This window comes from Pelodiscus sinensis, chromosome 5 (genome assembly GCF_049634645.1).
Source record: "Pelodiscus sinensis isolate JC-2024 chromosome 5, ASM4963464v1, whole genome shotgun sequence".
Taxonomy (NCBI): Eukaryota; Metazoa; Chordata; order Testudines; family Trionychidae; genus Pelodiscus; species Pelodiscus sinensis.
Window position 1 is genome coordinate 15,395,966 of NC_134715.1, and position 24,391 is coordinate 15,420,356.

The following is a 24,391-nucleotide window of genomic DNA, read 5'->3' on the forward strand; positions in this document are numbered from 1 at the left end:
AAAGTGTTGCTCTTGACCATTTACCAAATCCTTGGAGTGGGCCCCCCCCCCCCAAAAAAATTATCATCCACCCCTGGGTTACAGGGAAAGGAATGTTTTTAGATCCTCATTATTCAAGTATCAGAGGGGTAGCTGTGTTAGTCTGGTCTGCATAAACAACGAAAAGTCCTATGGTACCTTATAGATGAACAGATTTATTGGAGCATAAGCTTACTATTCAATTATGTATCCAAGAGAAAAACAAAGCAAATTCCATTTTGGAGGTCAGGAGAGCTGCCGCTGAGTTACAACTTTCATTGGTGCATTTCCCTTCCCAGCCAGCTAATTACATAATCTCACAACTTTTATTTTCTTTGATTTGTTTGTTTTGCCCAGAACCAAATCTCAAAAATATTAAGATACCAACCTGTGAGTGTCTGAAAAACACATCGTCATTTTCATTTTCTTTGCTGTTAAAAAAATAAAAGAAACATAAAAATAAACCAGACTGTCCCATAGTGAACGCACAGACATCTGTATATTCCACTATCTGTATTTTGGCTACCATTGCCAATGCTTTATTTTCTAAAAGGAATTAGAGGGTGCTTGTTACTGCTATTTAATACAGTAAATGGTCAAGCCAACTAGCCACACTCAATGAGCCAAATAGCCACATGTGGCCAGCATGTTGGACACCACAGCTTAAGCTGTTTTATGTGGCATGGGGGCCAAGCACCTTTGTGGTATACAAGAGAGACTTTCCTGAAGAGCCAATCTCCTCTCTACAATAACCACATGAGCCCCACATTGGACACGTAGCTCCACTACAGCAGACTGAACATTACTCCTAGGGACTATTGAGGGTCTGTCTATACAACAGATGGAAGCGTATTTCCCAATGCTAGGAGACAAACACTCTAGCCCTGCTTGAATTAGCATACTAATGTTAGCAGGGTAGCCATGGTAATGGGTGTAGGGGCTAGTGCCTGAGTACACACCACTGCCCATTACTTGCTCTACTGTGCTAATCTTAGCATGCCATCTTGAGCAGAGCTAGCGGGTATCTTTCTGCTTGCTCTGGGAAACATGCTCCCAGCTGCAGTGTGGATGTACCCTAAGGAACAACAATCACATCACACATGACCACTTGGAGAGCAGAACATAAGACATAAAAGTCACCTTTCATCAGACAAAACCTCCATGTCATCAGGTCCTGTTGTGGCTATCGGCCTTGTGGAGCTAAAGCTTTCCATGTTCTGTAACACAGCAAATATTAAGACAATAAGCTAGATAAAAGGAACAATAATGCTGGAGGCCATTACAACACTGTATCCAAACCAAGTTCTACATAGAATAAAGGGACACTCACTAGTTTCTCTTTCATACAGTTACAATTTCTCTTTCATACAGTTACAATTTTAAACGAATGCTTTGTTGTCAGTTTCCTGCAATAAAAACAACAGCTTGGCACTAAAACAGTGTCTTTCACCAGAAGACCTTAAAAAGTGTTTCATAAAGAAGAGTTATGTGAGACTTGGATTATTGTCCCCCTTTAATAGACTGGGGAAAAGAAAAAGAAGAGGGCAAATCTTTTAACAAGTGTTGGTAACAAAATCCAGGACACCTTCCACTAGCCAATCCTATGCTTTTAAGGTTAAAGCAACCAAAGTAAGAGAGTTGCCTCTAAACACATATTAATGATGAACACTGTTTTGTGTTATTCTTGGGGAGAATCCTAAAGTGCCCATTCTTGAAAGAGGAAGAGACTAAGGAGGAAAAATGACAGCTATGTAGATTATAACAATATTAATGCAGGACAATCAATTACAAAATCTTGTTTTGAGGTTTACTCTGGTGATCAGCTATAAAAAATATTAATCTCATTCATCTCAAGATCAACAAATTATTAAAAGAGCCTGGATTCCTATCCATCCTTGCTTGCTTGTGTAAAGAAAGGCTTATAAATGACTTGCTTCAGTTTCATCAGCATGATTTCTGATGCTGCACTGTGATACGATCCCAGCCCCTGATCGTAAGTCTGTTTGCATCTCTTATGAGTTTCAAAGCTAAATTCTAAAAGGAGCACAAAGCATCAGACATGACAATGGGTGCACAAAGAGACCCACATGTGAGCACAGCACAGAGAAATGGGATATGCAAATAGAAAATTATGAACACACAGAGTACAAATGTTGGATTTTGCAAGTGTAACTAATGTGATAATCTAATCTTTAATTTGATTAAATCAGTATTTTTTAAGCCATCATTCAAGGTTAGACATCATAGACATACACTATATCTGTGAGCAACACATGTAGTTCATTTGTAGTCCGTGCTGAATATCTCCCATCTCTATAGTATCAATAAAACCTGATAAACGAGAGGGACTAGGAAAAGCAAACATAAGTGAGCAAGTTCTGTATATACTTGAATGTCTGCTTATCCAAAATTATTTTCCTACGGAGTTTCCTTGAAATCAGAAGCCTGTTTCAAAAATCACCATTATTACTAGATGAATTCAATGTGATCATGTCATGCGTGCTTATACAATTTTTCAGTTCTTATGTATGGTATGTCTCCTTCCTTGAAGGCAGCCTCCAATTATATTAAATAAAAGAAAAAGTCTTCTGCTGGCACATCAGAGTGCAATTCCTGCGCAATACTCTATGAACATAGAGAACAGAATTCCCAAAGCATTCATGATGTGGAAACTCCTTTCTCTTTAAAATCCAACCAGTTCTCACTTCTATGCCTGGTCCATCTTGAACTTTAGACCATTTAAAGAAAAGTAGGGGTATAAGTTCTAATGTTTATCATTTGGTTTTGCTGAGGAGAGCTAATTGAACGGAATTTCTCTTTGACTTGCCCTTCACACTCTGGGTTAGCTGCTATGGAGCAGCTACGGCCAAGTCTCCACTTAGTTAACCCCTGGGACACACCATAAGCAGCAGCTGCTCTGACAAACCGGAGCAGCCCCTGTCCATGGGTGGCCCAGCCTGATCAGGGCAACCCTTGTCCTCCAGAACACAGTGCACTTCTTCAAAACAAACATCGCATTTAATGGGCACTCACCTATAGGAGACTTTGGAATTCAACCACCGATCAGAGAAAATATTCCAGAGCTGTAAGGCCTAATCTTTTCTCAAGTGGTGCTAAATGTTTGTGATGTGCTTGGTATCATACAACATTACATGCTTGTATTTATCAATTCCCCAAGTTGAAATACACTGTAAGCTCTAACTTGCTAACAGATTATTTAGAGCCCGTGTTGCCTATAGGGAAAAGTCTGCAGTAATTTTTGTGGATTGTTACTATGGTCAAATCTTCTATTGGGAAGGTCAAACAGGAATCACACACATGCTGTGATTCAAAGCAAGAGGCAGCCCAGTGTAAACCTATGTCTTCTATAGGTGGTGTCATTCCACTGAGTTTGCTGTTTGCAGTACATTGAAAATGTGCCAGTTATATCTGCAGCCAAAAACTGTGATCTATGAATTGATCACCTTTCATTCAAAAGGACTAACAAAGCACTGTGCAGCCTGAACCCATCACTCCTGGGAGAGAGGGCAACCTCCAAATAGACCCACTGGTAATGCCCTTCTCATGCACTCGCTATAGGTTAAATCTCCCTGATCTGGCACTCTTGGGATCTGACTGGTCCTGAACCAGAGAATTTGCCCAGTCCAAGGGAGGACAATGCCAACCCCTCTACCACCAACCACTGGCTCCAGCGGCTCTGCTGCTCGTGGTCAGTGATGGGTTCTGTAGCTGCAGGGGGCTTGGTTCTTCCCTAGTCCAGCAATGCTCCTGGCTCCAGCCTACCCCTGGGGTTGCCAATGATGTCAGACCACGGGTGTTACCGAACTAGGAAAGTCCAGATTAGGAAGGTTCAACCTATACAAACCCAGTACACTGTAAGATACACTGTGATGGAAAACTACTGAACAGAATTAAAAAAAGGACACTCTACAAGCTGATGGTCCAATGTATGAGGTGCTGAACAGTTTCAACCCTACTTAACTCTTACACAGTTGGAGACATATTTCAATTCCCGACTCTATTTTTGAAGCCATATTGTTTTGCTTTACTAAAAGCAAAGCCAGCTATGTGTATACTAAGAGGGTCAAGGTCCCACCTCCAGTCAGACAGCCTTGGTGCTGTTGAGGAGGGTGAAAGTCTCAGGGAAGTAGGAATATTCAACTGGAGCAGAGGGAAACGATCCGATAATTGGGACCTTCCTTCCAGAAGATGTAGTATCTTCTTTCACTGAGGATACCTCTCCAGGAAGGGAACTCCATTTATTAGGAAAAGACAGGTATTAGTAATGAGGGATTAGATTATTAGAGACATAACTGAATTTGCAGTGACAGGGAGAACCACATGGTGACTTTCCTGCCTGATACAAAGGTTGCAAATCTGTTCAGACATCGAAATAGACTTATTTGCAATAGTGGGGAGGAGCTGGTAGTCATGATAAACCTATGCTGCATGTAGATACCAATGACCTAGGAAAGGATAGGAGAAAGGTTTTGGAGGCCAAATTTAGGCTGCTAGGTAAGAGACTGATGTCCAGTGTTCTCTGAAATGCTTCCACTTCCATGTGCAGGGCCTTGCAGACGGGCAGAACTACAGAGCTTCAATGTGTGAATGGGGTGATGGTGTAGGGAGGAAGGATTTAGATATATTAGGAACTGGGAGCCTATACAGGAAGGACGGGCTCCACCTAAACCAAAACGGAACGTGACTGCTGGCACTTAACATTAAAAAAGTCAGAGCAGGGCTGAGGAAAGGCTAATGGGAGCAGAAGAGCACATGGATCAGACAGACCATCCCTTACAGGAGGGTCTATTAATCGAGTTTTTCTATGTCCTAGTAAGTAGGAGAAGTTGGAAGATGATAAATTATGGGTAAGACCTGATGAAAAACAGTAAAATGAAGGGGGAAAAAAAAAGAGTCCCATTCAATCACATCAGGTAATGGCAGACAACAAAAAAAAGTGACAAGTTTTTAAAGTGGTTACACACATATGCTAGAAGTCTGAATAGTAAAATGGGTGAACTAAAGTGCCTTGTCCTGAAAGAGGATATTGATGCAATAAGCATCACAAAAACCTAGGGGAATTAAAATAAATCAATGCAACACTGTAATACCAGGGTGCAAACTATATGAGGACAGAACAAGCCATGCTGATAGGGCGAGTGCAACTATATGTGAAAAGAAGCATAAAAATCAAGTTAAAAATATTCAATGAACCAAACTGTAACAGAATATCTAGGGATATTAATTCCATGCTCTAATAAGAAGAATATAGCTGATGGGATATGTTACTGACCTCTTGACAAGGATGGTGATGACTATGAAACACTCAGGGAGATTAGATAGGTTATAAAAATAAAAATCATGATGATGATTGAGAATGACGACGATGAAGATAATAATAAAAATAATAGATTTAATCTAGGCAGAGAAAGTTTCTTAACACCTTAAATGACATTAAAAAGCACAGTGCCAAGTGTGAAATCTCTGCAAACTGCATGGAAACTTTCCAAGACACTATATAATAGAGGCTAAACTTAAATGTAAACTTAAAATGATAAAACATAGTAAGAAAACCAAAAAAGTGCCACCGTGGTTAAACAAATAAAGTAAAAGAAGCAATAAGACACAAAAAGGCATCATTTAAAAAGCACAAGTTAAGTCCTAGGAAGGAAACAAAAAGGAGCATAAACTCTGGCAATTGAAGTATGTAATAATAGGAAAGGCCAAAAAAGAATCTGAAGACCAGCTAGCCAAAACCGCAAAAAGTAATAGCAAAAAAAGTTAAGTACATCAGGTGTAGGAAGCCTGTTAAACAACTAGTGGGCACTGGATGATCGAGAGCACTCAAGGATAATTGCAGAGAAAATAAAAGAATTCCTTACATCAGTCTTCATGGCTGAGGACATCCTCAAATTTGTCTCCAAAAAAGAATGGCTTAGGTTTGGGAAACTATCCCAGGGTAGTAGCCCCCACTGCACGCTCCCCACATGCATTGGCTCTTGCAGAGCTACCTCTTCCACCTCCCGGTATGTAAACATGTATCCACTGAAAATTTCAGAGGGTACACGTTTAAAACACATGTTAACATTGCTACCAGATTGAGGTGTCAAAGGAGGTTCTGAAACAAACAGATACACTAAGCAGTAATAGGTTACCAGAACCAAATGGCATTCACCCAAGAGTTCTGAAAAAACTCAAATGTGAAATTGAGATCTACAACATGATTTGTAACCTATCCTTCAAATCATCTTCTGTACCAAACAACTGAAGGATAGCTAATGTGACACCCATTTTTTAAAAAGGGCTCTACACATGATTCTGGCAATTACAGGCAGGTAAGTCTAACTTCAATACAGGCAAACTGACAAACTATAGTAAAGAACAGAATTGTCAGATGCATAGATGAACATAATTTGTTGGGAAAGAAAGAACGTGGTTTCTATAAAGGGAAATCCTGCCTTGTCAATTTACTAGAATTCTTTGAGGGCGTCAACAAGCATGTGGAAAAGGGATATGGTAGGTATACTTAGATTTCCAGAAAGCCTTTGACAAGATCCCTCACCAGAGGCTCTTAAGCAAAGTAAGTTGCCATGGAATAAGAGGGAAAGTCCATTCATGGACTGATAATTGGTTAAAATATACAAAACAGAGGGTAGGAATAAAAACATAATTTTCCAGAATGGAGAGAGTTAACTAGTGGCGTCCCACAGGGATTTGTGTTGGGACCAACCCTATTCAACATATTCATAAATGATCTTGAGAAAGGAGTAAACAGCATGGTGACCACAGAGGATACAAAATTACTCAAGAATATAAAGTCCACAGCAGACTATGAAGAGCTTCTAAAGAATCTCATAAAACTAGATGACTGGGCAACAAAATGGCAGATGAAAATCAATGTTGATAAATGCAAAGTAATGCATATTGGAAAACAATCCCAACTATATAATGGGGTCTAAATTAGCTGTTACTACTCAAGAGACAGACCTTCGAGTCAGTCTGAGTAGTTCTCTTAAAGTATATCAGTTCAAAAAGCAAACAGAATGTTGGGAATCATTAAGAAAGGGATACATAGTAAGATAGGAAATATCATATTGCTTCTATATAAAGCCTTGGTACACCCACATCTTGAATACTGTGTACAGATGTGGTTGCCTCATCTTAAAATTTTTATTTATATATATATATATGATTTGGAAAAGGTTCAGAAAGGGGCAGCAAAAATGATTTGGGTATGGCATATATACTCCCATATAAGGAGAAATTAATAAGACTGGGACTTTTCAGGTTGTAAAAGAGACAACTACGGGGAGGTATGATAGAGGTCTATAAAATCATGACTGGTGTGGATAAAGTAAATTCAGAAAAGTTATTTACTTCTTCACATCATACAAGAAATAGGGTCATCAAATGAAATTTATAGGCAGCAGGCTTAAAATAAACAAAAGGAAGTACTTCTTCACAGACTGTATTGTCAACCTGTGGAACTCCCTGACAGAGGATGTCGAGAAGGCTAAGACTATAACAGGGTTCAAAAAAAGAACTAGATACATTAATGAAAGATAGTTCCATCAACAGCTATTAGATAGGATGGCCAGGGATGGTGTTCCTATCCTCTGTTTGTCAGTCCTGGGAATGGGCAACAGTGGATGGATCACCTGTTCTGTTCATTCCCTCTGGGGCACCTAGCACTGGAAGACAGGATACTAGGCTAGGTGGACTTCTGGTCTGACCCAGTAAGGCTGTTCTTACATTAGATGTGAATTTTGCCCCTCTGTAGACATGCTGCACTTGTTGAAAGTGTAATGCTGGATTGTTTGTGGCCCTATCTGTTTACATCTGTGCCAAGTCTAAGTGATTATATCTGTGTAAATGACTACATAATGTATAAGGCTGTGGAGCATGATCTTGCTTGATTATGAGTGGGATGCTCTTTCCCAACCCGATACTGATACTCTCTGCAAATTGTGCAGCATGTTTGCTTACCACAGGGCTATCCTGGTTGTCGTTAAGCTCAGAAAGTTTGGTGCTGGATTTTTGCCGTTTTGGTTTATTCCTTTCTCCAATATACCCAGAGTTGTTTTCTTGTAATTTTTCTACTTCCTGAGGAGTCAGGATACAATCTTCACGGTTTCCAAATCCAGAAGGAATGTTTTCTTTGTTAATTACCTCTCTGAGGAAGGAAAATTACATTACAACAAACTGTTTTTATAAACACAGTCCTATTGCATTTATGCCAATGGCAAAGAAATGCATTATGCTGAATAGTGCTATTCTGGAATTGTCTCAAACCCCATAAAGCCAGCATCTACATTTCATCCTATTACAGGAGAAACAATACATGCAGTGACATCCTAAATCCTGTCTAGGAGTTAAAAACAGGTACACTACCGATCACGAGAAAAAATGGTGATCAGCACTTGGGACCTGACACAACTCTCACCAAAGTCAGTGGAAAGAATGGATCAGCCCCTCGTTGTACTAGTTATTTTTATGAAGTTGTGTGGGTTAACTTTCCCAGAGACAAATGTTTGTGGGTTTTTTTGTTTTTAGCATCTAACAACTTCTAGTAATTTCTAATACAATTGAAAGCAATATTTGGGTAAGTTCTTGGGGTAAAAACATGAGGCATTTCCATGGCATGCTCTCTTCCCCCTCCCCCCTTTGTGTGTGTGTGTGTTTTTGGGGGGGGGGAGGAGTGACAAGTAACAGACGATGGGATGAGAATGAAAATGCCTCATCAACAATAACTGTGCTAGAGGACTATATGATGTGTTGTGCTGTGTGGAAATTAGCTTGCTTTAATGTTCCTTATCAGACACTATGGTAAATTCTTGTTTTGTCTAGTTAGATCTGTGTGCTTTCCAGAAATGTCATCTATGCTCATCTTTGCCTCCTTGCTTAGGATGCTGGAGATCTTTTGCTAGCTCCCTTTCCCTGCAGTTGTTCTTCCATAGTGCCACTATATGCAATAACAAAAAGACTTTCAAAAATGCACACTTCACAGTATTTCTTCTATTTGTATATCAATACATATTTCCTTCCTCCCAACTTCTATGCTTCCTTTGCCTAAATGCACATCTATCATTCCAGAGATGGAAGGCTGGAATGGTGCGTAATGGGCTGTCAGCATGCACAGCACTTTTATACAGCAAAATTCTTCTTTCAGTAACATTAGTGAAGTTATTCTAGTGTGGCACGGTGTAAATAAGATAGGAGAATCTAATCTTGAAGCTTGGTTAGTCCTCACGAAGGAGAAAGTATTCTGAATTTTTAAAATGCTCTAGTTATTTTCTAGGTCACAAGTCATTTCTATGCTTTGTCTCTGGAAAAGGTAGATGACAGAAAATTAAAGGTAAAGGCTATCAGAGCCACTTAACTTTGTGCAATTATTTTTAACACTCAGATGTAACTCATTACACTTAGACTCTAGATCGTACAGCGTGCAAAATATAAGCCCATGCATGCATTTATGCAATATTATCTTAGTTGTATGCTGCCATCATTTTGTGTGGCTTTAGATTGGTGTCCAGACAGCAAGGAGATTAAAAAAGCCAGCCAAAATAAAAAAGGTCTCAAATGAAATTTTCAATTTTCACAATTTACTAGAATAGATTCCAGGACAATTTATCTCCATGAAACAACAAATAAACAGTGCCATTAAATTATGACTTTTCATTTACTTTAAAATCAACATCTGCAGCTTTAGAATCAATACATTAGGATCAATACAGTACTGAAGAGAGAGAGAGAAACTAGAAAGCACCAGTTTCAAATACACAGTGCAATGAAGAAGCTGTGCAGAAAAAAACTGCAATGCTACATATGTTGCCAAACATGTACACCAGCTTACCTGAAAAGCCAGTCAGAAATATTTTTGTGATAAATTTCTCAGCTACTTTAACATTCCATCTTTACCAAAAATCATAGTGCATTCTCCAGCACTGAATTTTTAAATCAAGATTTTTCTATAAGACATGCACCAGCAATGATTTTGGGGATGTTCTTTGGCCTGTGTTATGCACAATGGTCCTTTTTGGCTTTGGAATCTATATTCCTGTGTCAAGAAGCATGGATTCCAATTTTTGAGCTGGGCTGTCTAAAGTTAGGCTCCTATATAAAAGTGACTTGATTTAAAAAGATAATAAGGGCTGCAGATTTAGTAACATTTGTGGGTGCTCAGCAGCTCTAAAAATAATGCAATTTTTATAAAGGCACCTATAACATGCATTTAAGAACCTAACTTGAGGCCCTTAATTACACAAACACTCAGGGCCTGAATTTCAAAAAATGTTGGCCATAGTATACAGTTGTATTCAGTTACTGCCCTACAAAAATAGAAATATTTAAATTTCCCCTCATGTACTCATACTTAATATTCTTAGGATGAAGATTTCCATATATGTATTTTGCAACAGCTTAGACTGTGCAAACATCTTGCCCACTGAAAAATACTTTATTTTTTCAAAGTGGGGAAAGGTCACATTTTTCCCCTTTCAGTAAAAAAAAAAAAATCCTTATATCTGTGTGTGGACACCACCTCTGTTAAGAATACAATGGTGACATCTGTATTATGTGACATCTGTGTGTTGTCATTAGGAGTATTATGTATCCTTGCAATGCATTAATTTGATCCCAATTTTGCAGCTGTTTTGTTATACAAAGGCATTTGAAAATATTATTTTTATCCAGTATTAACATGCAAGAATTGATTTATTTCCATGGATGGTGTTATTTACAGATAGATACATATAATTATAACCAAAACTGTACACTATTTTTAGGCCAACACCTTTCAGCCCATTTCACAATGAATTACCATAAGGTCCTTGTTCTGCAATTCACAGCTCCAAATAAAGTCTATGGAGAGACACAGGTGCAGCAGTCATTTGCAGAACTGTACCCATGCTTTAATAATGGAGCTACCAACAGCTTTGCCTATTTAATGGCTGTGATTATGAGGCTATCAACCAAATATAATTTTAAAGGAAAAGAAATGATCATACACGTCTCTGTTTCGTTGAGCTTCATCCTGCTCTTTGTGATGCCTCCTCCTCTGCCTGGAGGACACATTAGAAGAGGCAGACGACGTTCCTGACTCAGAGTCTTCTGAACTCTGCCCACCCGAGCCATGAGTATCGAAGATATGCTGTTCCACGGCTGAGCGGATTGTCTTCTCTAAATAGCTGTCAAGACGAAAAATGTCAACTGAATTTACAAACTTATCAGAAAACCTCTCTTTTTTAAAAATTACAATTTTTAATAACCGCAGTAGTGTCAAAAACATACTAAAAATTGTATAGACAATTGTATAGACATCTGCCACATTCTTCAGCTGAGGGAGCATAAATATGAGGCATCTAAAAAAAAAAGTGACCCTACTACTTTCAATAGCTGCTATGGATGCTCAATACTTCTGAAAATGAGTCCATTTTTATTTAGGAGCCTAGCTGTAGACTCCTGATTTAACAGAACAAAGAGCTTATATACACTATTTTGAACACAGACTTTAAGACTGAAGTGATTAGATAACCCACACTAAAGTTTTTTGTTTTGGGGGATTTTTTTTTTGTTTTAAAGTTTATATTTAAATTCACTCCCAGTTTTGAAGAAGAGAGTGACAGAGTTGAAAGAGATACAACATGGGGAAAACAACCAGCACTTCACACTAGATGACTCATGATAACTCCCCAAAGTAGGGGGGCATTTTTGGTTTAGATAGCTGCTCTGAAAAGTATCTTTTTACATGAGCTGGGTATGTACTCAAGGAATCCAGTCCGATATTCAATACCCTGCCTATCAGTTCCCACGAACAAGACAGTCAGATACAATATCTGGATAGTACAACCTGTCTGAATAACAAAAAGCAAACGGGTCAAATCTGACAATGACCAACAGCCATTTCAGTAACCAGGTGGAACAAAATTCAGTGAAAATGATAGCACCTGTGAGAATGATGAGTAGCTAACTTCTCACAGATAAGATGATCACAGAGTAGGGCAACTCATTAGAAACTTTACTCAGATTTATATTAGGGATGTTAGCATATAATTGTTTAAATGATTAACCAATAAGCCTAGCTGATCATCCAAATGACTACAAGCACAAACATCTCCTTGCTGCCTCTGTATCAGAAGCTGCAAGATAGCAGGAGGGGGAAGCCGGTGACCATCGGGAACCAGCTTTTAAGCCATCTCCTCATGCATGCCGGATCCCGCAGAGCTGCTGCTCCCCCACTCCCATACTGCTGCCTCTGTATCCCGCAGGGTGGCAGGCAGGTGCCACCCTGCGCTGTTGCCTCTGACACAGAAATAGCAGCTCAGGGTGGCAAGGGATTCCCTGGGAGTGGGGCTGGTAGCTCATATGCTGCCAGCCCTACCTCGGGGGGAGGGGAATAGCATTTTGGTAAACATATAACTGCTAAAAATTGGTGCAGCCAGACGATTACTAAAATAACTGATATCTAACAATCCTATTTTATATGAACACACAAAAAAGTGTCCAATTCTGATCTCATGCTCTTATCACTGATGCAGCTTCATTGATTTCAGTGAAATGAATCCTGTTTGATTCTTGTATGAGACTGAAATCAGAGCAGAGAGCTGCAGGGACTGTGTTTTAAACCACTCTGCTGTGTGTCTGAGGGTCCCAGCAGGGTAGTCCGTGGGCTGTATTTTGTCCAGCCCTGCCATAAGGTCACCAAAGAGTTTATAAACTTGTTGCTAACCACTTTATTATCTGAGTTTGTAAACCCTGTAAAGATTAAACAAAAAAATAGCAATATCAAAAAAGTGTTTTAACTCTGCTAAATGTGCGTATGAGTATTAGGGATGCGAACAACTAGTCGACTCTCCGATAAGCATTTTACTGATCTGATAGTCGACATGCTAGTAGACGAATTGCTCCCCCCCCCCCTTGTTGCCTCTATCAGAAAGAGGCAGAAAGGGGGAAGGAAGATGAGGGGGTGCTTCAAAGTGGCAGCGCCATGTGCAGCCCAGAGCCAGCTGGGGCTGCATACAGTGTTTCAAAGAAGTAGCACCACATGCAGCCTGGGGTCAGCTGGGGACTCAGAGTCCCCTGTGCTCCCCGCAGCACTTTTGCCTTTGAAGTGTAACATCCCTGGGGGACTACAGTATTCGATTATCTGATTAAACTAAATTTAACATCCGTAGTGAGTATAGATTGGCAAGAACAAACTCATGTGCCAAATTTGTGACCTGACTGTCAGGCAGATAATACAACTTACACTACAGTTAGGTTATGTTTCTTGAAATCTCCATGACCTGCATAAATATAATATCCCGTGGGTGTGGGAAAGAAGGATATCCAGGCACTTGAGTGGAAGTGGCTTATGATCACTATACACAATTAGATTTGGGGAAAATGCACTTTTTCTTTGGGCAGTTCTAGGCTGTTACAGAAAAATAAGAGAATAACATAACATTTTAAACATCTTAAGCAGACAACAAATGACAGCAACAAAATTTAAAAAAAGAGTTACTTACTCTCCAGTAGCAGGAATATTACTGCTGACTTGGGATACATGGGCACTGTGGAAAGGGAAGAAAGATCTAATTACCAAAGTACTGTCATGGAACACCTGAAGGGGAACTTAGGCTTGTTTTCCTCTCGCTGCCTTTTCTCACACACTACAGAATCTAGTAAATTAAAAGGTATGATCCACCAACAGGAATTCATTTTCTGGAATTACATATGCACACAACAAGATTCTGACATTTCCCATACTATTTGACTCACACTATTAGAATGAATATTTGGGCAAGGCTAGTGCACTCAAAACTGGATTGCTTGCCATTCACTACCAAGAGACTGCAGTCAAAAGGAAGGCATTTTAACTATTACGGTTCTGCTACTGAATATTCTGCAGCTAGGGATGTTAGATATTGAGTAATTGAATAATCATGTAACTGCATCAAAACTCAAGAGGCTACACAATTATTCGATAGTCCCCAGGGGCAACCCGGTAGCCAGTGCACTCCTAGCCCCACTCCCAGGGAGCCCCCTTCCATCCCCAGAAACTGCTGTCTCTGTATCAGAGGCAGCAGTGTGGGATGACAGCAACCTCTGTCTACAGCAGGCCAAGCTCCCCCGCTGACAGAGGCTGCTCCAGTATCCCACAAAGCAGTCTCTGTCCACAGCGAGCCTGGGCCTCCTGTGGACAGAGGCTGCTCCAAGGCAGCTGTTGAATCCGGTGATCGTGGGAAGCTGGATCCGGCCTCCCCTCCTGCTTGCTGCCCTTGATACAGAGAACGCAAGGGAGAAGGGGGAGAGGGGAGAGGGGAGAGAATGCGTTTATTTGATAGGATTAACCAATAAGCTCAGGGTTATCAGTTAATGGTGTAGTCAACTACCGTATTTTCCGGCGTATAAGACGACTTTTGATGTTAAAAAACATCCCCCCAAAATCGGGGGTCGTCTTATGCGCCGGGTATGCGGCTTTGCAAAGCCGCGGAGGGGCTCCGGCGGCGGGGCAGCTCAGGCGCGCCTGGGATGCCCCGCCGCCGGCTTCCCCCGAGGCTTTGCAAAGCCGCAGAGGGGCTCCGGCGGCGGGGCAGCCCAGGCGCGCCGGGGCTGTCCCGCTGCCGGGGCGTCCTCAGAGGCTTTGCTCCCGGTGTCCCTGGTCTGCTGGGGACCGTCTCCAGCAGACCAGGGACACCGGGAGCAAAGGAGGCGCAGGGGTATAAGACAAAACCCTATCTTTTAACTAAAAAATTAGGGGGTCGTCTTATACGCCCAGTCGCCTTATACACCGGAAAATACGGTACACACGGACATCCCTATAGCTGTAGGTCATACTTAAATTTACTCAAGCTCTGTTCTTTTCAATCAAGATTTCAAAATGTGCACTATCGTGAGGCAGAGTGGCTGCTCACTGACTTAGAGGGGAGGAACCCCTCCCCGAGCCTTGGTGGAAGGAGGCCTGCTCCCCCCACCATCTTGCCAGAAGTCAGGGGTGGGACAGGAAGCACAAAATGCAGGCTTGGATGCTTAATTGGGGCCAAATTCCTTTCCTGGAAGGCTTGAGTTGGGACAGTGCTATAGACTTAAAGCCAAGGACTGGCCAGAACCACAGACAGACCTTGACCCAGAGTAGCTGCCAACCCTGAGAGATTCCAACCCTGAACGACCCACAGGACCTGCTACTGAGCCAGATATGCTGGGAGGGAATAAGGAAGTGGCCCAGCAATAGCCGAATGTTAGTGTGGCTGAGACCGTGCCCATGAGTGAGTCAGCATGCTGCACTCCAGACCCGCACTGACCCAGTGGCAGAGTAATCTGGCACGGTTAGAGCCCTGGGCTGGGACACAATGGAGCGCGCGGCCTGCACACCTCCCCCCCAGAATTAGGAGACCTGTTTGTTGCTCTGCCCTGAGCCAGGGTCTGGGCTCACTGATCGCTTGTTTAAAGGCTCGGCATTCACTACTGCTGCCTGCCCCGCGTGATGGCTAGGCTTACTCACTGTGTGCTCGGCCTGACCATAGGCCCAAGCCACTGAACTACTGGTGCGACTGATTCCCTGTGTGCGACTGAGCCAGGTGTGGGTAATGAGGCGAAGTGGCTGCCCACTGTCCCACAGAGGAGAAACCCTTCCCTGAGTCCCATCCCCAACGGGACGACATGCACATTATAAAGGGATTTAATGTTTAACAGGCTTTCAACTACTTACCGGGAAAAGGCAACACACATTTCCTTTTCGTAAATCCCTCCCTTCCCCGATGTTTTTCCATGTTTTTAGATTCCCCAACTAGGGATGTTTGCGTATAGCTATGTAAACAAGTACCGACTACAGGCATTCCCCTTCCCCCGCCTCTGTATCAGAGGGAGCAAAGGGAGAGGGGGAGGCAGGAGCTGGGGCTATAAGGAACCAGCTTTTAAGCTGTATCTCCAAGAGCACCGTATCCCATGGAGCCAGTTACTCCCCCACCCTCACCCTGGAACTGCTGCCTCTGACAAAGATACAGCAGCATGGAGAGTAAGGGGGGCAGGCAGGAGCCAGTGCACGTGGGAAGCTGGCTTTCAAGTCACTTCCCCACACGTGTCATCTCACAGGGAGCCACCTGCCCCCCTTTGCTGCCTCCCACAAAGGCAGTGGAGGGGTGAGGCAGGCAGGAGCTGCTGCTTTAGAAGAGCCATCTTAAAAGCTAGCTCCCCATGAGAATAGGCTTCATGGAGCTGCCTCCCCACCCTTGCATGCTGCTGCCTCTATTAGAAGCAGCAGCACAGGGCAGGGAAGCGGGGGCAGGTGGGTTGCCGGAGCAGCCCCTGTCTTTGGGGAGCTTGGGCCCTCCACAGACAGGAGCTGCTGCTACCCCTGCTGCTGCCTGTATCAGAAGCAACAGCGTGGTGTGGCAAGGGGCTCCCTGGGAGTGGGACTGGGAGCACACTGGCTACCGGCTCTGTCCCCAGGGTCTACCAAATAATCCTATAACTGGTAAAATTTGGTTACATGATTACTGAATTATAAACGACATCTAATATCCTTAACCCCCAACCCTTTTTTCTTCCTTTTTTCTCTCTGTCTGTGAGCCTAGAAAAGTCGGCAGAGAAAAGTCGGAAAAAGATATACACAAATAGCAGTTCGCAATTTGTGTCTTTTTCCGCTTTTTTCCCCTTACAGAGGCTTTTCTGAAATTTGGCCCGTCTACACAGGGCCAAATTTTGGAAAAAAACTCCTCTTTCAAAACATCCTTTCTTCCTCTCACCAAGAGGAATACAGGGATGCTGAAAGAAAATGCCCACTTTTTCGGAAACTGTTCCAAAAAAGCGGACGCATTCATTGGATGTGGCAGAGCTTTTCCGGGATACTGCTGGTATTCCAGAAAAGCTCGGCAGTCTAGACATAGCCTAAGTCTGACTCTAAGCTCAGGAAGAAATAAAATAACCTAATTCTAGTTGTCACCACTCACTGTTCAAAGCACTTTCAAGTAAGGTGAAGTGCCAAATGACCATTACTCCTCTGCTTTCTAACTTCAAACTCAGATTAGACTAGGCCTAACAAAGTTGCACCCCTTTCTTGTATCATCAGAATCATAGAATCCTAGGGCTGGAAGAGAGCTCAGGAGGTCAATGAGTCCAGCCCTCTGCCCAAAGCAGGACCAACCCAACTAAATCATCCCAGCCAGGGCTTTGTCAAGCCAGGCCTTAAAAACCTGTAGGGATGGAAATTCCACCACCTCCCTAGGTAACCCTCCCAGTGCTTCACAACTCTCCTAGTGAAATTGTTCTTCCTGATATTCAACCTAGACTTGCCCCAGTACAACTTCAGACCATTGCAGAATGAGGAGCAGTCTGTCACCACTGAGAACAGCTTCTCTCCACCCTCTTTGGAACCTCCCTTCAAGAAGTTGAAGGTTGCTATCAAATCTCCCCTCACTCTTCTCTTCTGCAGACTAAATAAACCCAAATCCCTCATCCTCTCCTCCTAAGCCAAGAACGTTACCATTGCTTAGCTTTGTTGATAAGAAGGAACAAGAAATTTTATTCCTCCTGTTCATCACACCTACAATATTAAACAAACCAAGTAAGAGAGCTTAAATGGTGCATTTGGCTTTATTCTCTTTTCACCAAGAGAATTAGTAGCAGGGTTGACTGGTGTACTGAGAAATAAACTGCTAGATTACAAGATGGACTTTTCAAAGTCTCACTCCCAAATTCTTCGTTTACTGTGCCATTCTAAAGGATATTTACTGTTTTTAATGTATACATGCAAGGGGCACACTTTCATTGTTGATGATTCAACAATGGCTATTACTTTTAATCAATCAGTTTCTAAGATTTCCTCCCTCTTTTCTCTAACCCCCCTCTAGCTTCCCTGCAGAGACCTGATGCCAGGCAAAAGTCTGGAGCACTCACTCACCTCAAACATCAGGCACGCTGTCACTTCACTAAGAGTGGAAGGGCCGGGGGATTGAAATAGGTATGAGGAGATAAATAAAAGTGTCACAAAAAGTCATCCAATAGCACGTCTCTACAGGCCAAGGATCGCGATCTACCGGTTGGTGACCATGGCTTTAGACTGTTAGGCACAACCAGTATCTGTGTATTTCTGCCTCTGTTAATAATCTCCAGTAAATAACATGGAAATATTTAATGAGAAATTCTCAAAAAAGCTAACAGCAAAGAAATACTTCTGGTAACATTCTGGTAATATAAAGGTAGGTTTTCTGAACTTGGGTGGCTGAAGTCACTTTGTCCTCAGCTGCATGCTTCACAAGGCATGCTATGAATGCCCAAAACACATTAAACAGTAAGACATGACAAGTAATTAAATGCCTCAAAAGAGCAGCTTTGTTCATTAAATCAGTAAAACAATCTGAACTCATGTCCTGCTTGGTTAATAATTTGCTCCTTCTCTGTTTGACACTTTGATAAATACAGTTGATTATTTTCATTACATTATACTTCTGTAGCTCCTCCCCATGACCCACTGACATTTGGAGAGCTATTCAGTTCTGGGACTTTATTCCACCTCACCCTCAGAACCAGCCTAGTCCACAAACACCAACCCCTTGCTGACTGCACAACTCCCTTTTATTTCTTTCTGGGGGGGGCAGGGGGGAAGATGAGGATCTGAATCAATAGTGTCTTTCAGTGTTCTTATATCCAACTCACTCAATTTACAGCCTAACTCTCATGAATGCATCAGCCTCTCCCAGATGCACTCTGTCACCTCACTGTACCTTTTCCCATGCCTAGGGAAAAAATATTTACTTCATGGGCCACAAGCTCTAGTTCCCTGTCCATCTCAGACAACTGATGCTACATTTTTCTAGCACTATTCCACTAATTCAGGGCAAGCCATTAATATTTAGCTACATCAAGGCCAAAACATTCAGACCTGGGTGCATAAAGGTAGGTTTCTAAGTTCATATGTAGGTACCTATTTATGGGCATCATTTACAGGTACTGAGCAACCCCAGATCTTATTGCTATTACTCCTCGGGTCTCAATAAGGGTCATATATACTGTTCCATTTGGGACCATTATGCAAGTGGATTTATTTCTGTGCAATAGCTGTTTTTATTTGAATTATTTCGAATCTCACTTAAATGTTACAAAGCTGGGCACCTTCATTGACAGGGACTAGATTTTCTTTGTGCACAAGGACAAAACAGGAGTAAATTAACTGAAATTAAGGCATTCCAGTGGTGCAAAACTGATTTAAAATGAGAATCTGACCCAAAGGATCTGTTACCAAAGAATAAGCCCTTAGTCATTTCTGCCTCTCTTCTCCTTAAGTTATATTGCAAAGAAACTGCTGACACTAATACAGGTTGGATCTCTCTGGTCCAGCACCCTCAGTTTCTGACCAGTCCCAGATGAGGGATTTTGCTGGATCTGGGGAGGACATTTCTGGCTCCCCTGCCACCAGCCCCCCTGGCCTGGCCTGGCCTGGCAACCTTCTGGCAACCTCCCCACCTCCTGCTGGCCCTCCCCACTTGGCAGCCAGCCACTACTCTTAGGGCTCCAGGACCCATCGGGCAACCATGCACCAGGGCTCTGGGACTTGCCAGGCAGCTGCTGTGGCTCCCTACCCTACCAAGCCACCGTCACGGCTCCCAATCCTGCCAGCCTAGCCACATGCCGGGTCTCCCAGCCTGATGCCACACAAGTGGCAGCCCCATTGTCAGCTTGCTGTGGGCAACCCGCTGCCCTGCCACTCCCACAAAGATCCCTGCTTCTGGCCTTTCACTAGGACTCTCTGGTTCTGCAATATCTGTGCTTGATCATGGACGTTGCTTGACCAGAGAGTCCCCGTTTAGAGAGTTTCAACCTGTACAACAAAAGCTAGAAATTACAGCCTAGCATGAAAGTAGGCAGTCTGATATGGCAGAGGCATACTTTGAGATAACTAGTTACTACAGGTTGAATCTCTCTACTCTAGAAACATCTGGTGTGATTTTAGTTGGCTGGATGTCCACTTATCGAGGATGTGGCCAAGTTTCCTGTGGTCCCATAAAGTTTGTTTATAGCCACCAATCCTGGCTCTCAGTGTTCTGTGCTGTTATTTAGGGCTAATTTACCCCCAAATGTTTTCTAATAACCCAGTAAGCAGGGGAAGTGTTGGTAACTCCGCTAGATAATATTCTCTTATTTGACACCAGTCAGGTCCCAAGGGTGTTGAACTAGAGAGGTTCAATTTGTAGTGGGATATCTTTGAAAATTAAGTTTAAAAGACTGGGTGAGAGTCTCATCTCTGCTCTAGATGCCCTGAGGATCTCTCCCCCCCTCCCCCAACTTCCTGCAATGCAAGCACAGCAGGAGACAGCCATAAGGCAGTACTCTGAGAACCCTAGTATAACAAAACCAAGCATAGGGAGGTGGTTAGGAAGGGGGGTGGAGAAAGGATGCAATATAGATGCTGCGGCAGGTCTGCATCACACAACTCTATGGCGACTCTGGGTAGTACTGTGGCCCTTAGAGCAGCCCAAGAATGTAGTCCTAACTTAGATAGGCTCTCAGGGCAGTCTAAAATTGTGCAGGAGTCCTCTCCTGCTCTCAGGGCAGCTCAGGACCTGGAGATTTCAAAGGTTGTTTAAGCCACATTAGCCCCACCCCACTCAGTCTACTACAAATTCTGTGTTTGCATCTATTAGAAGCTGAAGAACACACACACAGCATGTTCTTAAATCCGGTTAACTAACTTGGGTTAAAATAGCAATGAAGACCCAACAATCTGGTTTGAACCCAAGTGAGCAGCATGTAATCAAGCCCAGGGTGCCCTTCAGGCTTTAACTGATGCTGTTAAACTGAACTCCAAGCCAAGACTCCCTCTCTTGGCTGCTATTGTAATCCTAGTGAAGAACGCACTTTTTTCCCCCGCAGTGCAGATGTACTCTGAGAGGCACAGTCCAGCATTTCTCCTGTTGTGATTTGTAAGAGTAAAGCTACCAATGTGTAAATGAGGGTGATTTCATTTTACCGTTGGTCCCACCCTAACCCATAGCTCCCCCTGATGACAACAGGAAAAGTTAGGGTACCACAACTCTTCAGCTCTTTAATGAATCTCTTAATCTCAAATGAATATACTGCGTCATGATTATGAATTCAGCTTTCCAATATCCACACCTTGTGTAAAGTTTATCATTTACTTATTATATTAGTCATATGATTAATGTTACTCAGGAATGACGATCTTCTTTTCTTCCACCCTAGGAATTAACAGGCACAGTAAAGCAAAAAGTATTATTGCCAAATATTAAGGATTGCAAGTCAAAGCATACATAAAACGTCCATAATGGGTTATATCAAATGTTCATGTAGCCCGGGATCCTGTCTTCTGACAGTGGCCAATGCCAGGGGTTCCCAGAGGGAATGAACAAAAAAGTAATCATCAGGTGATCCCTCCCCTGTCACCCTTTCCCAGCTTCTGACAAACAGAGACCAGGGACACTATTCCTATCCATCCTGGCTAACACTACCAGTACGGCCCTGAATTTATCTAGATCTTTTTTGAACACTGTTAAAGTCCTGGACTTCACAACATCCTCTGACAAAGAATTCCACAGGTTCACTGTGCATTGCGTGAAGCACTACCTTCTTCTGTTTGTTTTAAACCTGCTACATATTAATTGCATTGTGTGCCTCCTATTTTTGTGTTATAAGAAACAACTTTTGCTCATTCACTTTTTCCACACCAGTCATGACTTCACAGACTATTATCATTCCCTCTTCGTTTCCTCTTTTCTAAGATGAAAAGTCCCAGTCTTTTTAGTCTCTCTTCATATGGGACCGGTTCCAAACCCCTAATCAGTTTTGTTGCCCTTTTCTTAACCTTTTGCAATGCCAATATATCTTTTTTGAGATAAGGCGACCACACCTGTATAAAGTATTCAAGATGTGAGCGTACCATGGTTTTATATATAGGCAATAAGATGTTCTCTGTCTTATTCCCTATCCCTTCTTAAATTATTTCTAACAATCTATTTGCTTTTTTGACTGCCGCTGCACACTGAGGGTACGTCTAGACTACAGGCTTTTATCAAGAGAATTAGTGTCGACAGATACGGTCGCCAAAGCTTCTGTCGACAAAGAGCGTCTAGGCTACATCCAGTTCTGTCAACAAAACAAGCTGCTTTGTCGACATGACAGCATAGATGCAAAGGACAGTGTAGATGCAATAACACCTTCTGTCAATAGAACTCTGTCGACAAAAGGTGTTATTCCTCTTAGAATGAAGTTTACAGCCATCGACAAACCTGCTGAGTTCTGTCGACGTTATGTCGACGACAGCAGCAGCAGTGGAGACGCAGGTATAGTTTTGTCGACAAAAGACCACTTTTGTAAACAAAACCCTGTAGTCTAGACACACCCTGAGTGGATGTTTTCAGAGAACTATATACAAAGGCTGTGCCTAGACTGGCATGATTTTCCGGAAATGAGTGTCTAGATTGGCACGGATGCTTTTCCGCAAAAGCACTTTTTGCGGAAAAGTGTCCATGCCAATCTAGACGTGCTTTTCCGCAAAAAAGCCCCGATCGCCATTTTCGCGATTGGGGCTTTTTTGTGGAAAACAAATCTGAGCTGTCTACACTGGCCCTTTTGAGCAAAAGTTTTGCGCAAAAGGGACTTCTGCCCGAACGGGAGCAGCATAGTATTTCCGCAAAAAGCACTGATTTCTTACAGTAGGAAGTCAGCGCTTTTGCGGAAGTTCAAGTGGCCAGTGTAGACAGCTGGCAAGCTTTTCCAGAAAAGTGGCTGATTTTCTGGAAAAACTGGCCAGTCTAGACACAGCCAATGACTCCAAGATCTCTCTCAAGTGGTAATAGCTACTTTAGTCTCCATCATTTTGTACGTACAGTCAGGATTAGATTTTAGCAGTATGCTTTACTTTGTATTTATAAAATTAAAATTAATTTGCCATTTTGTGGCCCAGACGCAAAGTTTTCGGAAATCCTTTTGAAGCTCTTCTCAGCCCGCTTTGGTCTTAACTTTCCGGAGCAGTTTAATATCTGCAAATTTTTTCACCTCATTGTTTACCCCCGTTTTCAGATTGCTTATGAATGTTGAATAGGATTGGTCCCAATACGAATCCCTTTGGGACACTACTAGTTACCTCTCTCCATTCTGAAAAAACTTACCATTTATTCCTATGTTTTGTTTCCTATCTTTTAAACAGTTATCAATCCAGGAGAGGACCTTACATCTTATCATAGGACAACTTACTTAAGGTCCTTCACCAAAGGCTCTTATCATAGTCTTTCTGGAAATCTAAGTACATTATAAACACTGCATTCCCCTTTTCCACATGGTTGCTGACAACCTGAAAGAACTCTAGTAGATTAGTATGGCTTGACAAAAATGCGATATGAAAACAGTTTCTATAGCTTTTTAAAACAAAATGTTTCCAAAGCCTGGTAGACACACAATTCCTCTGCTTTAACAATGGGATTTTCAATGTTTAAATGTACCAGAAGAATGCAAATGTTGGAAATCTGTCTTAAAACTCTTTATTCTCCAGAATTGAAATGTAAGGTGCTTTCGCCTTTATAGTTTAAGGCAGGGATGGGCAAGACAGCCTGTGCAGACTGGATCCAGCCCACCAAGCCCTTTTAAATCAGCCTGCAGTCACTCTGCGGCTCCCTCGCCCCAGGCGAATCAAGACCAGGAGACAGGGAGACATGCAAAGTCTCATCCCCCCGCCGGGGCACGTGGCACCAAAAGATTCTCTCTAGGCACCACGTGCTCCTGGCAGGGTGGGGTAGCAAAGACTTCACGTGCTCCCCCATCCCCAGGCCAATCAGGGTCTGTGGGTGGTGGAGCACACAAGGTCTCCTGGCCCTGCCTCTTCTGCCTGAGGTCCTACCCCTTCCAGGGTGGCCCACAACCACTTCTAAGATTCATGAAGTGGCCCCCCCTTCAAAAATTATTGCCCACCCCTGGTTGAAGGTGTGTAATATACTTTGACTAGTCTAGAATTTACAAGTCCATTATAAGAAATGTGCTTGATGCTGAAATCTGATGTATACATTTTCATAGCAGAAGAGGACTGCGGTTTTGTATATAAAATCTGAAAATGGTGAGTTTAAAAGATGATCTGCTGCAAAATCCTTGTGCTGGTAAGGACTTGATTCCAACCTTCTCAATATTTTTGAAAGTTCAGATTTAACCACTATTAGTCTTATATAACGTGGTACAGATTGAAATGCTCTTGTTTGGGACTCTCTGGTCCGGCAGGACCACGTATGTTCCAGGACCAGAGAGTCCCGGTGGAGGGCTAGAACCTGGGAGCCCAGTAGGCTGGCAGAGCAGTGGGAACCCGACACGTGGCATGGGGCTTCCCAGCAGAGTAGTGGGAGCCCCATGCGTGGTAGTCGGGAGCCCAGTGCAGAGGTGGCAGGACTTCCTGGCG

The 24,391-nt window shown here is 42.6% G+C and overlaps 1 protein-coding gene across 12 annotated transcripts in view; it reads right to left on the reverse strand.

Annotated features, from left to right (window-relative positions):
• The window catches only part of FAM13A (family with sequence similarity 13 member A), a 335,143-nt gene that overhangs the window by 45,539 nt on the left and 265,213 nt on the right, over nt 1-24,391 (reverse strand). For all 12 annotated transcript variants that reach the window (XR_012904023.1, XM_075929587.1, XM_075929584.1 and 9 more), the window contains 5 exons: nt 13,524-13,568; nt 11,025-11,204; nt 8,005-8,191; nt 1,159-1,235; nt 407-449 (listed from right to left, as the gene is read on the reverse strand). Coding sequence is in view for 11 of the 12 variants with exons in the window: in XM_075929587.1 (XP_075785702.1) it covers nt 407-449; nt 1,159-1,235; nt 8,005-8,191; nt 11,025-11,204; nt 13,524-13,568 (532 nt within the window). In the remaining variant the exon portion in view is untranslated. The remainder of the gene's footprint in view (nt 1-406; nt 450-1,158; nt 1,236-8,004; nt 8,192-11,024; nt 11,205-13,523; nt 13,569-24,391) is intronic.